This window comes from Leuciscus leuciscus (genome assembly GCF_965113295.1).
Source record: "Leuciscus leuciscus genome assembly, chromosome: 5".
In the NCBI taxonomy this organism is placed as follows: domain Eukaryota; kingdom Metazoa; phylum Chordata; class Actinopteri; order Cypriniformes; family Leuciscidae; genus Leuciscus; species Leuciscus leuciscus.
In genome coordinates this window covers 52,682,002-52,700,316 of record NC_138729.1, presented here as the reverse complement: position 1 = coordinate 52,700,316, position 18,315 = coordinate 52,682,002, and the positions used below count along the sequence as shown (strand labels likewise).

Sequence of the window (18,315 nt, the reverse complement as noted above, 5' to 3'; positions counted from 1 at the left end):
ATTCATTGGCCGACGCACTCAATATACGTCACGAGGTTCGCCTAAGCTCCGCCCACAATCATCACTCTCCGCGACAAATATAGTTTTGTTGTTGTTATTATTGGGGAATAAATACATACATTGTGACGTATATACAACATAAATGTTAATTATAATATAATTGCTAGTTACAAAAGCTCAAGGTTCAACTGGGAATCAATAGATAGCTAATTTTTGCAACAAAAAAGGTCAAAAGTACATTGATGATAAATATAAACCTTATATAAATAACTCCCATAAATGAAGGTCAAGTCAAGCACATTGTATCATGGGATATGCACTAAAGTATGAAGCATGTTAATATTCCAAACATGATGACAGATCATTGTAAAGCAAATCAGTTTTATTTGTTTAGTTCTGCTGGGAATATTAAAGAAAAAATTATTTTAAGAACATTTCAGGACTTTAATGCTTTAAAAAGACTGATCCAGCTTTCTCCGTGTCAGAAGCCGAACTCTGGATGAAGTTTCAGTGTTCAGGTTTACATCACAACACACACTGACCTTTGACACACACACACACACACACACACACACACACACCATCTGACGAGCCGCGGAGAACAGCAGCATTTCTCTTATCGAGTCTCATTGGCTTGTGAAGATCTGGTTTCCCTGGCGATGCCTGTGAGCACCATGGCAACAGCCTCCCTGAGCTGGGATGGAGAGAGACATGGGAAATCATAGAGACATAAAGGAGAAAATAGCCGTCTAGAATCGGTAGAAACGACCTGAGACGACAGACCAACAAAACCCAGAACACACAAATTAATCTCATAATCAGAATTTGTGGAGATCAAATATAATCATTTAAAGACACAGTTCATCCATAAATCACAATTCTCACCCTTATGTTGTTTTGGAGCACAAAAAGAGATGTTTAGCAAAATCTTGATGAGTTGCATTTAAAAAAAAAAAATAATGTATGATTGATCAGATATTATTCAAATTGCTTAGAAATCTGTTCATTGTGAATTTGAAAACTACATTTATTCTGTTAAACAAATATGATCATGATTCATGTTTAAAATTCAGCTTTAGCTGTGAAACAAGCAATATTCAATTCATTAAAATGCATGTGTCAGGAAACCCAGAACACACAAATTAATCTATAATCAGGATTTTGGAGATCAAATATAATAATTTAAAGGAATTTTAATTCACTCATAAATCCTAATTCTCACCTTTATGTTATTTTGGAGCATAAAAAGAGATGTTTAGCAAAATCTTGACCACAAAAACACCGTAAAACAGTTTCACGAGATTATTGCAGATAAAGTCACCATGCATTTGGATCATAAACTAATAAACTGAATGTGATGAACATTAGTCAGTCGTGCATAAATTAGTTGCATTTAAAAAAAAAATCATGCATATTTGCATCTATATGCTTATATTTGAATAATCAGATTTATTCAAATTGCTTAGAAATCTGTTCATTGTGAATTTGAAAACTACCTTTATTCTGTTCAAAAGTATGATTATGTTTAAAAATATTGAAACGAGCAATATTCAATTAATTAAAATGCATGAGATTGAAATCAAGTTGATGGTAAATATATAAACGACCTGATTATTGTGTTTAAAACATTAAAACAGCATCTGACCTGCTTAAATATAATAATTACTAATACAAATATGCATCACATTAAGTTCATTAGTTTACGTGATCCATACGGATGGAAATATTAAATGCAATTCAAACACATAAATCTTAAAGTCCCCCTGTGGTGTAAATCCAGTGTTTAATGTTGTTTATGTGTCTATGTGGTGTTTTTAATCTGCTTTAAGACAAACCATGTGTAAGTTCATAAGTCGACAGCATTGCTGAGTATTTCCTCCTTAAAACTGCAGTGAACCAAAGACAGTCTCAAACACACGCTTTGAAATCGCTGGTGTTTCTGACGTCACAAACTACCTTGTAACCAATCAGATCAACGTGTGATCGTCAACCAGTGGATCTCTGAGCTGAGTGAGTGAGTGGAGGCGGGGTGAATTTGCATATTCATAGAGCCGCGCATACTAAATGAGGCGAGGGTGTCGAGTTACAGTCAAGCGAGTTTTAAGGGATGTCATTTTGGTGATTAAAGATGAGTTTTAAGGGATGAATGAATAAATGAGGCATTATTATAGACACGACCTCTCGGGTCACGGCACCATCTGGAGCTGAAACTACAGGACCAGACGTCATGCTGCGTTTACACTGAAGGTTTAATGCACACACATGATCTTTTGACCATGACCCGCCGGTTTACACACGACTGGTGTCTGATATCTGTGTTTACACCAATCCCTGCTAACAATTACTCACTATGCGATATCCCTGGGGTTTTGAATGGCTGTGCTATTAACATTACTGGTCACACATTACAATAAGGTTCATTAGTTAACAATACATTAGCATGAACTAATAATGAACTGCACTTATACAGCATTTATTAATTTCAACATTTACTAATACTTTATTAAAATCTTCTTAACATTAGTTAATGCACTGTGAACTAACATGAGCTAACAATAAACAGCTGGATTTTTATTAACAAACATTAAAGATTAACAAATACAGTAACAAATGTATTGCTCATGGTTAGTTCTGAACCTTACTGTAAAGTGTTAACAATTATTTAATTTACTAAAATTATCTAATTACTTGTCAGCATGGATAAGTTACAACTGGAATGACTGTTGACTGAACGAATATGAAAATATAAGTAATACAAGTATGAAATATGAAATATAAGCATTTGTTCACTTAAATGACTCACTCATTATATAACATGAGCAGGGGTCAATTACTATAAAAGAAAAATACATATTACATCCTGTACTTGAAAAAAAAAGAAGTCTCGTTTATTAAGTCTGAATTTATTTGATCAAAATACAGTAAAAATAGTGAAATATTATTATAATGTAAATCATCTGTTCTCTATGTGAATATCTAGTAAAGTGTAATTTATTCCTGTGATCAAAACTGAATGTTCAGCATCATTACTCCAGTCTTCAGTGTCACATGATCCTTCACAAATCACTCTAATATGATGATCTGATGCTCAAGAAACATTTATGATTATTATCAGTGTTGAAAACGGTTCATATTTTTGTGGAAACCGTGATTAACTATCATTCAAAAGATTGGGGTAAGGTTAAAAAAAATACTAAATTAATACTTTTATTCATCAAGGATGCCTTTAATTGATCAAAAGTGACAGTAAAGACATTTATAATATTACAAAATATTCTATTTCAAATAAATGCTGTTCTTCTGAACTTTCTATTCATCAAAGAATCCTGGAAAATAAAAAAAATTCAGCAAAAACAATTATAAACATTGATAATAATAAGAACCAATAGCAATAATTGCACACCGATAATAATTGAGCATCAAATCATCATATTAGAATGATTTCTGAAGGATCATGTGACACTGAAGACTGGAGTAATGATGCTGAAAATTGACAGGATATAAAATACACTTTACTAGATATTCACATAGAAAACAGATGATTTACATTATAATATTTCACTATTTTACAGTATTTTTCTGTAAATTCAGCTCATCCAAAAACAAAAGCATGTCAGTAATTCTATCAAACTGTAGATCTGAATAAAACAAGTGTTGAACCGCAGGGTTAGAGCGCCACCTAGTGGTGGAACGACTGCAGAAACAACTCACGCGGTTTGTTCTTTTAAAATGTTTATTATGGTGTTGTTGGGACAATGAATATGAGTAATATTTCATGTTTTCCAGTGTACACCAGATCATTACACATACACACAGAAGCACACATACGCACGTGTGAGTGTCCACATGCAGACATGCGTGTTCATCACATCGACACAGATTAGCACAGCGGTGGATCCGTACGGGCGTTCGGTACAGACTCCACAAGCAAGAGTCAGTCGCTCCCACAATCTGTGCAAAAACTGACACGGAAAGTGAACGTTTCAATCATCGGGTTGTGTGATGTTTAACTGGGAAATACATCAGTCACATGATCACTGTTCTTCACAGCTCTAAGATCATTTACTCTCCCTCATGTCCGTCCGAACCCGCTCTTCTGTGAAACCCTGCAGGAGACGTTTGGCAGAATGTTCACGCTGCACAGAAGAAGGGAAGCGGTTGGCGGTGACGTGTGGGAGAGAGTAAATGAAGACAGAACATGATCGTCTCTGATGATGACTCAGCACTTTCACATCAGATTCAGCATTTCCTCAAATATGATCACGTTCAGTCAATGGCACCAGATTCTGTGGAAGCTTGTTTCCGACACAGGATAAAAAAATGTTTTGTGTGTTTTTTTAAAGATAAGTGGGTATTAATCTCACAATTCTGACTTTTTTCTTACAACCGCAATTCAGAATTTTTTTTTTACAGATAATTCTGACCTTTTTTTATATACACTTGCAATTCTGACTTTTTTGTGATATTGTGAGATATAAACAATTGAGAGAAAAAAAAACTGAATTGTGGTTGTAAGAAAAAAGTCAGAATTGTGAGTTTACATAAAAAAAGTCAGAATTATCTATAAAAAAGTATTTTTTTTCTGCTGTTTATATCTCACAATTCTGACCTTTTTTATATAAACTAGCAATTCTGACTTTTTTTCTCCGAATTGAGACAAAAAAATTTAGATAAATTATCACTGAGTTTGTATCTCGCAATTCTGAACATTTTTATTATAAACTTGCAATTCAGATTTTTTTTACAGATAATTCTGACTTTTTTTATATACACTTGCAATTCTGACTTTTTCGTGATATTGTGAGATATAAACAATTGAGAGAAAAAAAATCTGAATTGCAGTTGTAAGAAAAATGTCAGAATTGTGAGTTTATATTAAAAAAAGGTCGGAATTATCTATAAAAAAAGTATTTGTTTCTGCTGTTTATATCTCACAATTCTGACCTTTTCTATATAAACTTGCAATTCTGACTTTTTCTCAGAATTGTGAGATATAATCAATTGAGACAATTTTTTTTTACTTTTTCTTGCAACTGTGAGTTAATATCTTGCAATTTTGACTTCTTTATAGATAATTCTGCCATTTATAGAAACTCGCAATTCTGACTTTTTTTCTCCGAACTGAGACATAAAAAATTGGGGGAGAAATTATTACTGTGAGTTTATGTCTCGCAATTCTGACCTTTTTTATTATAAACTTGCAATTCAGAATTTTGAGATATAAACAATTGAGAAAAAAATTGCAGATTTTACAGATAATTCTGCCATTTATAGAAACTCGCAATTCTGACTTTACATAAGCTGTCGATTCCAAGTCAGTCCGAGACAAAGTTAAGTTGCAATTACCATTATTATTATAATTATTGTATTCTGTGGTGAAAACGAGCTTCCAGTGAGATCCCCCTAACGCTACTGTGTGTTTGATTGTATGATTTGTTAGTAAAAAAATACAATTTTACAAAAATGAAAGACAAAAGAGAAAGCAAAAGGTAGACCGAGTGTCTCTCGGCGGTTGGCAGATCAGCACATGTTTGGTCCATAAAGTGGCCGTCAATAACGAGAGCATGAAAACACGTGATGTTCTCCGACGTCCTGATTGGCCACACCGACACTCACGCCGGGCCTCGCTGGTTTTGATCCCACAGCCGCGCGAAACGTGGACGATGAAGATGCATGAAGAGAGAAAACATTTCATTCTCCATTTTAAAATTCTCGTGGCAGGAAAGAAAAGACAAAAGTGCGATGCCACTGGAATCCACTCCGGCTAAAACATCCGAGCTTGTTCGCCTCCCGAAGTCCAAACCGGCTCATCATTAGTAAATCTCTAGATATATCTCTCATTACTAGTCTCTGACGGGTTGGTTGAAGTATGTTAAGCTCTCTGGCTCTTGTCAGTTCAGTGGCGTTTTGTCTAAGAGTGTGTGTGTGTGTGAGTGTGTGTGTGAGTGTGTGTGTGTGTGTGTGTGTGTGTGTGTGTGTGTGTGTGTGTGTGTGTGTGTGTGTGTGTCCAGTCCATTAGCAGCATTTCTTCTTGCGTTTGCTGCTCTTACTCAGTTTGATCACTTCGCTCTGCTGTTGCTGCTGTTGTTTGGCCACCGACTCCTTCCGGGTCTTCAGGACGAGCTCAGTGACGCAGTTGAACATCTGACATGAAGACACAACACAGTGAACCAATGAAAACAAGGCATTTCTGAACATTAGATGTCTTCTAAAAATTACATGAAACAAAAGACCAGACTAGACAATATCATTGGAATCACATTCAGAGTTGATGAACAATAAAAACAATGACAGCCAATCAGAATCCATCCTGCTTTCAGATCTCTAAATGCATGTAAACGCAGCCATTGTTACATTAAACTTTTTAGGTACAAAATCATTTTTGTAACTTGATAATATTCACATGGATGCAGATGTTTGTGTGTACACTTACATCCTCCACGTTGACGTTCTCCTTGGCGCTGGTCTCGAACAGTCGGATGCCCATCTGCTCAGCAAACTTCTGCGCATCATTGGTCTCCACCACTTTAGAGGCGGGGTCATCATTCTTATTACCCACTGAATTCAGACCACATGACCATTAAAACCAAATATAACCAATAACAAAAACAAGAGTCACATCTTAAAGATGCAGTAAGAGATTTCTGAGAAACGCTGTTGAAAGTGGATCGGTCCGAGCAGCACAACACTCTTGTAGCCAATCAGCAGTAGGGGGCGTGTCCACTCATGATGGGGGAGGAGAGAGAGTGAGCCAATCAGCAGTAGGGGGCGTGTCCACTCATGAAGGGGGAGGAGAGAGAGTGAGCCAATCAGCAGTAGGGGGCGTGTCCACTCATGAAGGGGGAGGAGAGAGAGTGAGCCAATCAGCAGTAGGGGGCGTGTCCACTCATGAAGGGGGAGGAGAGAGAGTGAGCCAATCAGCAGTAGGGGGCGTGTCCACTCATGAAGGGGGAGGAGAGAGAGTGAGCAAGATGGAGAAGCATTATTTTGCTCGGCTTCAGCTATTACAGAGACATCCACTCATGCATCTGGGGGCGGAGCAGTGAAGCGAGGGGGCGTGTCTGTTTGGGTTGATGTCAAATATCAAGTGTTTCTCAGAAATCTCTTACTGCACCTTTAATTAGCAGCAAAGTAACCACACACTGATCATCAGGAGTTCATCACATGCTAAAAGGCTGAATCTGATCAAATTCCATCAAAAAATGTCAAATTCTTATTTCATCTCCAAAATATTAAAAATGTAAGAAATAGATTAAAGATAAAGAATATTATGTCTATTATTAGGTCTATTTCTATTTTATTTTTTTTCGTGTAATTAAGTCAATTAAACACATTTCCTTCCAAAAAATCTCTCATAAAATATAAAAAATAATAGTATATAAAAAAAATAAAAATACCATTATTTTCTTCATAGGCAGTAGAGATGAATTTTTACCATTCTTTATAAAAAAAAGCTGAAAAAACATCTTAAACATTTAAAATACTGTATCTTATAACTCTTTAAGGAGAATAATGTGTGCAACAGGAGGACCAGGACATTTCTTTGTGAAATTCATCCAAAAAAGCAACAATCTATTTACCTAATATTCGACAAACGTCGTCACAGTTTTGATTGATTTCATGAAGCCAGCGTTTGACGTTCACGAACGACTCTGCGCTGCTGACGTCATAAACCACTATAACGCCGTGTGTGCCTCTGTAGTACCTGAAAGAGATCACATGACACAAACAAACACAATAAAACTCCTGATCTGAGATCAGCCACAGACACACTGATCAACAATAATTCAGTTGCCATTGCTTGATTTATATAAGTTTTAATAATCTTGAATCAGAATAACTTCCTCTTGCAGCATCTCTTCTCTGATGATGTGGGCGGAGCTATAACCTGTCACTCACATGAGATCAGCCAATAGCAAACCACAACAATCCAATCAATTCCCCACAGACACAATCAAGCCCCGCCCACATTTGATCTTGTTCCAGAAGCGGATATACGTCACAATACGGAAGAAAAGACTGGCGCTATTAGGGTTCAGTCAATCTTGTGGCGTCTATTTCAGCGGAGAAAATTATCGGTTCACCTAGCTATCACAATTTATTTATTTTTCGAATCTAAAATTTTTTGTTTATTCCAGAATCGATATTAATTCAAATTCAATTGCTTTATTTTTGTCCTTGCTTGTAGACGACAGAGTTTCGTTTCGTTCCAACAGAGGATGAAATGTGTCGTCATCTATGAGTGTTGAGTGGCGTAATATCGTGGAAGAGACGCGAGACTGAACGCACTGAAAGCCCTCGTGCTGCTCATATACAGAGAGAGAGAGAGAGAAGACAGTAGAGCCGCACGGTTCATCTTTAAAAGACTGTGAACTCCACTCAAACACACACACGATCTTTCAATCCGTCAGTCTATTAAACTTTGACAAAATCATATCGCAACATTTAGATCTGTGTTGGCGCCGACCCGGAGAGAGTCGTCATGAAACCGCTTCACAAACAGCCTTTTCAACCTCATAGGATCATTATTTCTGTGATGCAATTGTTAAAATTATCATAGAAGTACTTGGATAAAAGTTTAAAGTTCAGATATGAACACTGATGTCTACGGTAGCGATCAAAATAGAAAGCTTTCTATCAGCTTTTGATAGAAACTCGGTGCTTAAAATAATGCCTTTATCGATTACATTGTGACAAGTGACTGTTAAAAAATGTATTTGTTATTGAATCTAGAGTTGGGCGGTATGTCGAGTTTGTACGATATCGATATTTTTTTTAAGACGATATGGAATGAGGCAATACCGTTTATATCGATACAGTAGTTTGATGCGAGCACATCTGAAAAATAGCAGAGGACGCAGTGTGAGCTGCTGCAGGGAAAGTACATAGCACAGATTTTGGCTCCTACATACAGTTTGTCCTAAACATGACACAAGCTTATATTAAGGGCTTCAGAATAACTGGTAAAATATAGTTAACAAGTGTAAAGCAGCTTGTCCTGCTCTGACAGATACTGTTGCTGACTGACTGACAGATAGATAGATACCGGCCCTGTATAATGCGTTTGAGATTTGGTGCTTTCGTCAGTGCTTAACTTACATTTCACAGGGATATTCTCCATCTGTAAATGTTAGAAAGTCAGACAAATATGTTCATTTCACTGTCAGGAGAGGACGAGCCTTCTGCACGTGAATCCCCGCTAAAATTCAAACAGATATGACTCATCTTATACATCATGTACAGTCTGTGTAAGTGTATGATTTAACTTTTCCCGATGGTCTAGTGTTAAAAAAATTGCTATATCGAATTAGCCTGGAAATCCAGACCTAAATCTGAAAGATTAATGGTCTGGCATCGACTAATGAAAATCGGCCGGCTCGAGGGGCGGCACCACGCAATTGGATAACACTACGACCAATCACAACAAGTTATTGCTTAGCTACCAGCGGAGCTCACTGATAGATTAGACTCTTGCTGTATCCGGTCGGCAAAACAGCAGAAACACCCTTCTTGCAAAGGAAGGATTCGAGCGGCGTCTTCAGTTCCTGTTTTAGAGAAAAAGTCTAACTCGTTCATTGTAGCGGCCAAAGCCGTTTCAAACAAATGGTGTTCATCCATGGCCATCTTGCAATGTTTACTAATGACTTCGACGTCACAGCGCTGTCGTCATCTCGCCTCTGGCCCGCCTATATCAGATAACCCGATGTGATTGGTGCAGCTCAGATCGAGGGGCATATTTAATGAGCATCGTTACTGGACGCCAGAGTAACTCGCTGAGCAAACTCAACTTGTGCTCTCGCGAGAACTCTGGATTACCAGGGTAATATCAAATCGCAATACTTGTAGAAATCTTGCAATTCTAAAAAATAAAAAAATAATCGCAATACATATCGTATCGGCACCCAAGTATCGTGATAGTATCGAATTGGGAGATGGGTGTGTCGTCCCAGCCCTAGATTATGGATATTTTAAGTGTGGCATACGTTAGATCGATGCATCAGTTCATGTCGCTGTATTGTTACACCCCTAATCATGTCTCAGATGAAGGAAATAAAACATTAACTATCGGCTTTAATATATCGGCCAAATGTTCTTATCGGGCCGATAACATTAAAAATGAACATGTATGGGCCGATACCGATACAGTGGCCGATATATCGTGCATCCCTAATGAAAAGCTAATAATAAGTCATAAAAATGTAAAATTTAAATAAATTCAATAATCATAAAATAAAACGCTTACTAAAAATGATGGAATATTTTATTCGTTTACGTGCACGTCATGTGACCATTAGTCAACACCAAAGAACTGCAAACATGCAAATTTGTTGAAATATTAAATTTGAGGAGTAAGCCCCGTTCACACTACAAGCGACACGATACCATTCATTTCAATGGGGAGCGGGCGATTTCCAACGACACGCGCGACTGCGACCGGATGGCGACGCGACAAAGTTGAGATCTGTTCAACATTATGCAAATGAAGAGCGACTTTCGGGAGCGACAACCAAGTCAGTAGAGCACACGTGAAGCGTCACCCTTCAGTGCCGAGTCCGACCGAGGCTAGTTGAATGAGAAGCTCATTTTAGCAGTCAGAAACGTTCCTATAATTTATGACAGGTCTCTGTGTACATACAGTGGTACTCGCCGTGCTGACTCCGAGACTGGACACAGATAGACCGCCGTTTGCTGCGGTTAAAAATAGATGGCAAAGAGCACTCGCTGTTTCTCGTTCATCTTCAATATTATTTAAATGATTCCCAATGCCTCTTTCACTTCCTGTGAATGACATCATCACTGACAGGAAGTGGTGAACATCATCAGATGTTCCCATGTTGAAACACTCATTTGGTGATCTGACACTTGCAGAACATGCAGAGGTGCGTCAGGTTTGGGTCAGCTAGTGTAGTGTAGTGTGTATATGAGCTGATCCTGAGCTGAGATTCACTTATTCTAATAGGAGAGCGTATGATGATCATCCCTGCGCTCCACATACCAGCGGACTCCATCAACAGTGTCTTTGTGGAGCTCAGACTCACTCCCCGTCTCCAACACACAGCTGAACACACAGCAAAGCATTTCCTTCCCAGTTAATGGTACATGAATATCGTGATAAATATCCATATTGTACGATATGGAAAAAATATTGTTATAATGTTATAACCCAGCCCTGCTGATATTGACACGGATTTCACAAATCAATTTAATTCTGATTAAAAAGCTAATTTAATGTGATTTATCTGGATTCATTTGGAAATATTTCAGGTTCAAAGCTTCAAATTAACAAAATAGCACAAAACTATTAAACCGAACTTTTGTTTGTAGACAAAACTGACAATTTGAAAGATTAAAAAAATAATAATAATTACTGGAGAGTAGTTGCGCTACAAATATTGTTTAGCGAAATTTTATTTACACATTAACTGAAAAAAACATTTTTCAATCAATATTGAGATATTTTTACATCTCCTTTTGTCTTCCTCAAAAGATAAGGTTTGAAACATGAAGGTTTTAACTTATTTATCCTTAAAAACAGGCACTTCAAAGAGCGACAGGCTTTAATGCTTCAGTTTCCTTCAAGCGTCCTCATTGTCTGACTTCAGTTCTGGTGCAAACGTGTGTTTGAGGGCATGAAGTGGATCATGTACTGAAACTGAAGGTATTGAGCATCAGAAGGAAGGCTGCGGTTTCTCTACAGACTGAAAGAGGAAACAAGACTCTCGAAAACCTGCGTCTCCATTTGCCTGCCGTTTATCAGATCTCAATGAACATTTAGATTGCACTCTAAAAATATTACTTTTACCACTGAAACACTCCTAATTTAAGACTTATTTCCTCGATGGTATTCTAAGATTCACAGCTGGATTACAAGGAAATGACACACACACACACACACACACACACACACACACACACACACACACACACACACACACACACACACACACACACACACACACACACACACACACACACACACACACACACACACGGCAATTTAAAATCCCAGGTTTGCTGTGCTGGTTTGTAGGGCTCACCATTTGGCAATTTTTTTGTGATTATACGTATATCACTATGGCTGTAAAATAAGAATAATAAAATAATATGATTATTAAATAAAAACATTGTAATATTATATTATTATATTAATATTATGTTATATATATATATATATATATATATATATATATATATATATATACATACATATACATACATACACACACATTAAATAATATATTATATATTTATTTATTTATTATATATTATAAGTAATATTATTAATATATTTCACTGTAAAATAATAATAGACCATTTAAGAAAAATAAATATATTTAATATTCATATGGCGGAATATTTTTATTTTCAAATGTTAAACCATCCAACTTAAAACTTACCGCAACCGTAAAAACCCTTAATTATAATATAATATGATCATTTTAATGATTATTAAATAAAAAAAAGAGACATATAGAGAAAATATATATATAAATTATAAAAAATCTAAATTGTAATATTATATTAATATATAATAATCTTAATATATTAACTTATTATATATATATATATATTATATTATATATATATATATATATATATTAAATGATATACAATTCATATACCTATAATATATTAGTTAATTATATATATTATAATATTATTAGTAAAATTATTAATATAATACTTCACTGTAAAGAAAAATAAATATATATTAATATTCATATGGCTGTTTGTTTTTGTTTTTTTTCATTTTCAAATGTTAAACCATCCTTTAGTTGCTCAGCGCTTCTCATCATAAGTTTGTGAAGATGTGTGTCGCGTGTCTCGTTCTCAGACGCATGTTGAACATATTAAAGCGACTCAGACTCACAGCGGATCCGCCGCGCGGAGGATCTTCATGTTGAGCATTAGCTGTGAATCGAGACGCTGAAGACACCGGCGGATCACGAGTAAACGAACACAGCGCTTCACTCTCAAACACTCTCTCAAACACTCTCAAACACTCTCTCAAACACTCTCTCAAACACTCTCTCAAACACTCTCTCAAACACTCTCTAACACTCTCAAACACTCTCAAACACTCTCTCAAACACTCTCTCAAACACTCTCTCAAACACTCTCTCAAACACTCTCTCAAACACTCTCAAACACTCTCTCAAACACTCTCTCAAACACTCTCTCAAACACTCTCTCAAACACACTCTCAAACACTCTCAAACACTCTCTCAAACACTCTCTCAAACACTCTCTCAAACACTCTCTCAAACACTCTCTCAAACACTCTCTCAAACACTCTCTAACACTCTCAAACACTCTCAAACACTCTCTCAAACACTCTCTCAAACACTCTCTCAAACACTCTCTCAAACACTCTCTCAAACACTCTCAAACACTCTCTCAAACACTCTCTCAAACACTCTCTCAAACACACTCTCAAACACTCTCAAACACTCTCTCAAACACTCTCTCAAACACTCTCAAACACTCTCAAACACTCTCAAACACTCTCTCAAACACTCTCAAACACTCTCTCAAACACTCTCAAACTCTCTCTCAAACACTCTCTCAAACACTCTCAAACACTCTCTCAAACTCTCTCTCAAACACTCTCTCAAACACTCTCAAACACTCTCTCAAACACTCTCTCAAACACTCTCTCAAACACTCTCTCAAACACTCTCTCAAACACAGCGCATGCACTTATTTAATTACATCAAATAAGTGCATCTACACTGCGGTTCAAAAGTTTTAGATCTGTAAGATTTTTAATGTTTTTAAAAGAAGTCTCTTCTGCTCACCAAGGCTGTGTTTATATGATCTAAAATACAGTGAAAATATTAAATATTATTATAATGTAAATCATCTGTTTTCTATGTGAATATATAGTCGTGTAATTTATTCCTGTGAATTTTCAGCATCATTACTCCAGTCTTCAGTGTCACATGATCCTTCACAAATCATTCTAATATGAGGATTTGATGATCAAGAAACATTTATGATTATTATCAATGTTTGATAATTTTTTATTTTTTTTTTCAGGATTCTTTGATGAATAGAAAGTTCAAAAGAACAGCATTTATTTGAAATCTAATCTTTTGTAACATTATGAACGTCTTTACTGTCAATTTAATGCATCCTTGATGAATAAAAGTATTGATTTATTTTATTTATTTCCCCCCAAAAAAGTAAATAAAAATTCTTACTGACCCCAAACTTTTGAACGATAGTGTTTAATGTTACAAAAGATTTGTTTTTTTCACTTTCTATTCATCAAAGAATCCAGAAATAAAATTGTACACAACTGTTTTCTACACTGATAATAATCATAAATGTTTCTTGAGCATCAAATCATCATATTAGAATGATTTCTGGAGGATCATGTGACATTGAAGACTGGAGTTTTTTTATCAAAAAAATGAGAGACTTCTTCTAAAAACATTAAAAATCTTCCCGATCCCAAACCTTTGACTGGTAGTGAACACACTCTTGCTGCATATTCACTGCTCACGGGACACTCGACTGATTTCACTCTGAGTTTGACTTTAGCATGTGAACATTTTCTCTTCTATTCTATATCTATCTATAAAAAAATATTAAAAAAACATGCATTAGATTAAACTGGGAAGGGTCATAAGCACTTACATATTGTTGTCCTATTGTTAGTTTCACTGCTTCTATTGTTCCCATAAGTTGATTTGGATAAAGCGTCTTGTAAATGAATAAATGTGAATGAACATCTCATTAGGACTCACGCGACACTGTTCTCAAAACTGCATCTTACACCGTGTCCAAGACTCCAGCGACAAATAATGTGTCTGTCCACACTAGACGCGACTGCGAGATGCATCGAAATCAATCAAAACCCACAGCCAATCAGAACAGTGTGTGGGCGGAGTCAGCCAATCAGAATAGCGTGTGGGCGGAGTCAGCCAATCAGAACAGTGTGTGGGCGGAGTCTCACAGCACCAGAGAGTAATCTCGACGGCACTCACAAGAACATGGATAAGTCGCTACATAATCAAATTCACAAATATTACACCATTTAAACATTATTAAAAACACACAGGCTACTGAGTTACTAAAACAATCTTTGTCAAAGAATACACTTGTTTGTTCACAGTTTGAACGTTCTTGTTCCATTTGTTTAATTTCATGATCTGAGGTGAATTATCCACTGTTGCTTTTACAGCCACAAAGCTGGAGCACTAAATGATATTCAGAGTCACATGACACGCTTTTAACATTAAATAAAGCACATAAACAGCACCTGAGATTATCATCGCCACACTTTGTGTTTGTTGTTCCAGCGCGACGTCACAGAAAAATAGAAACCGTTTCTAAACTAGAATCGCTGTGTGTCGCCGTCGCGGCTGGTTAGGACACACACTCTCATTAACATGGAGAAGAGGCTTTTATCATGCGGCGTGTCACGTGTAGTTAGCACACGGTGTCAGAAAGCATCAGTTTAATGCGACTCACGTGGAGGTGATGGTCCTGAATCTCTCCTGTCCGGCTGTATCCCAAATCTGCAACTTGACTTTCTCCCCATTTATTTCCACCGTGCGAATCTTGAAGTCCACGCCGATCGTGGTGATGTAGCTTCCTGCAACGACACACAGAAATCAGCATAAAAATCACTAAATCATCCTTGGAAATATCGCAAATGTATATAATCGCAACGGCTTGCAATAACTGGGTCATGAAGAAAAGACTGAATAATGTTTAACAAGAATCAGGATATATGTAATTCATACAGTGAAAACTAATCAGTGTTTTATTTTTACGTTTGATTATTCAGTTTGTGTTGTTTAATAACCCTAATGTAGGATAACCTGACCCCTGACCCCCGAGGTTTACACTGATGTTAAAATAACACTTCTGATATACAGTAAAACACTGATGTTCACTTTCAGAAGTTTAGGGACGTTTTACTGTCACAAAAAGATTGTGAAACACGTATGAAGGTTATATAATTTTAAAGATATTTTAAAGATAATTTAAGTTTATTTTACACACTTTAAGCATTATCGTATCGCATATCGCATTATTTAATGAGTTGTCGCATATCGCATTTTTCTTCAATATCGTGCAGCCCTAATTTGTAGCATAACCCTCCATAAATCTGCATGCATCTCAATGGATATACTTATTTTTCAAAGATTTGTAACCTTTATTACTCGCTGTAACCTTTCTTACATTACCCAGCATTAAATTATGTAGAACAGCATGAGCTACAGCAGTGTCCATATGTGTGTGTGTGTGTGTGTGTGTGTGTGTGTGTGTGTGTGTGTGTGTGTGTGTGTGTAATCAGTTTTAGTGACAGTAATGAGACTCTGTATCTTCTTTCACAGTTAATGTTTGTTAAAAGCACACGTGACGTGTTGATCCTACCCGAAAACGTGTTATCAGCGAATCTCAGGAGTAAACTGCTTTTGCCGACACCTGTGGACACACAGACATTAGAGTTCACAGCTTTACACAGAAAACATTACATGACATTCATGAGCTGTCGTCGAAAAATCTCTTTCTGTGCTTTTATAGTGTGTGTGTGAGTGAGTGTGTGTATGTGTGTGAGTGTTTGTGTGTGTGTGAGTGAGTGAGAGAGAAACTGTGTGTGTGAGAGAATTGAATTGAATAGAGAGAGTGTGTGTGTGTAAGAGAGAAAGTGTGTGTATGTGTGTGTGTGTCATTACATGCCAACATCTCAAACATTAAGTAAAATAATGGTCTCCTCATAAATCAAATGCTTAATATTTAACCCCACATTTGATGCGTTAAATGTGTTCATACACCCATTCTGTCACACACACTTCAAATAATATGCTAATCAGTATAACATATTCATATTCTACCTTAGTAGATAATAAAAATGAATGTCAGAACACACCCAGACTGAATGACTCTAAACTCAGTTGACAGGCCCATTACATCAGTTAAAGCAGAAACAACAACAATGTCATTTATAAGCTGTCAAATCACTCAAAGTCTGCATTACGTGTGTATCCAGCGCAAAAAGCCCGGGTTAAGTCGTTATAGTGAATGTAAATGTCGTTGTAAGCGACTGAGGCCTGTTTCCGTTTCTCATCCCCGGTGTTTCCTTACCGCTGTCCCCGATGATGAGCAGCTTGAAGAGGTAATCATAGTCCCGCGCCATGGCCCCCCCTGCACACCGAGCCCGTTCAGGACCCGAAACCCTCCTGCTCCTCCTCTCCCGGCGGAGAGGCTGTCGTATATGAGCTTTATCGTCTCCCCGGGTTATTTTGAGCGGTGTGTGTGTGTGTGTATGTGTGTGTGTTTCGGACGGAGACTCTCACACACCCATCTCGGCGGATCTGATGCCGCTGCTCGCAGCCGCTCAAACAAACCCCGCCCACTAGAACTCGAGATGACTCACTGCGCATGCGCACAAATCACAGCGGTAGTGCAGAAGATCCTCCAGCAGGGGGAGTTAAAGAGGCGTGTATGTACAAATGAAGCATTGCTTGGTGATTGGTTGAGCTAAACTGGTATTATCTAATTGTGTAGTTAAATTTAACAGCTGACAGATATTCAACATAATTCATGTGTGAGACAGTCTAACAGAAGGACGGACAAAACCAGTCAAATATCAACTGAGTTCTGCTCATATTTTATTACCATTTTCTAAACTATAGCCAATAAACTGTGATAATGTGAGAACTGTTGAAGAAATGTTGGTTTGACTGTATATAATATAATATACTGTATATATAATTAGTGTTCAAATGTGTCTAAATATTTTAGGGCCTCTATTTATCTAATATTGTAGTTTATTCATAATGATTTTTGCATGCAGCATTTTCAGTTATTATTATTATTATTATTCCAGATTTCCATTTATGCAATATTATACACAGCAAAGTCATACTATACACTATTTATATACACAGTATACAAATATTAGTGGACAATATTACTGTATTGTGCGTGTTGCATATTATCTGTGGTAATCAATGCCTGGAGGAAATATTCTCTGAGGACATACATATTAAAAATGCTTTTTTTATGCGTGTTGAAGTAGAAAGAGAAAGAGACACCAAATACTGTGACACTGAATCCTGCTATAAATGTTCATGATTGTGTTTATGGACAATTGTTTATAAAAGAACCCTATTATTCACCATGATTGATGAGCTGATATACGTGTCACAACACAACCACACAAGATTTGCATTGTGGACTGAGAAGGTGGACAATATTCAAATGCATAAAGGTTTGAAAGAACAAAGAACCACAGCATAGGGATCTTATATAAACACTAATCTCCATATTCTCAGACCCAGAGTAAAGCATGTA

General features: G+C 36.6%; 1 protein-coding gene across 1 annotated transcript; it reads right to left on the bottom strand.

The window, feature by feature from the left end:
• Nucleotides 1-3,715: 3,715 nt before the first annotated feature.
• On the bottom strand, nt 3,716-17,359 carry rab35a (RAB35, member RAS oncogene family a). Its single transcript, XM_082169930.1, has 6 exons — nt 17,104-17,359; nt 16,393-16,443; nt 15,481-15,604; nt 7,581-7,705; nt 6,434-6,558; nt 3,716-6,144 (listed from the first exon to the last, which is right to left on the bottom strand). The coding sequence occupies exons 1-6, from the start codon at nt 17,153-17,155 to the stop codon at nt 6,016-6,018; spliced, it is 606 nt and encodes a 201-aa protein (XP_082026056.1). The 5' UTR covers nt 17,156-17,359; the 3' UTR covers nt 3,716-6,015.
• Nucleotides 17,360-18,315: the final 956 nt, after the last annotated feature.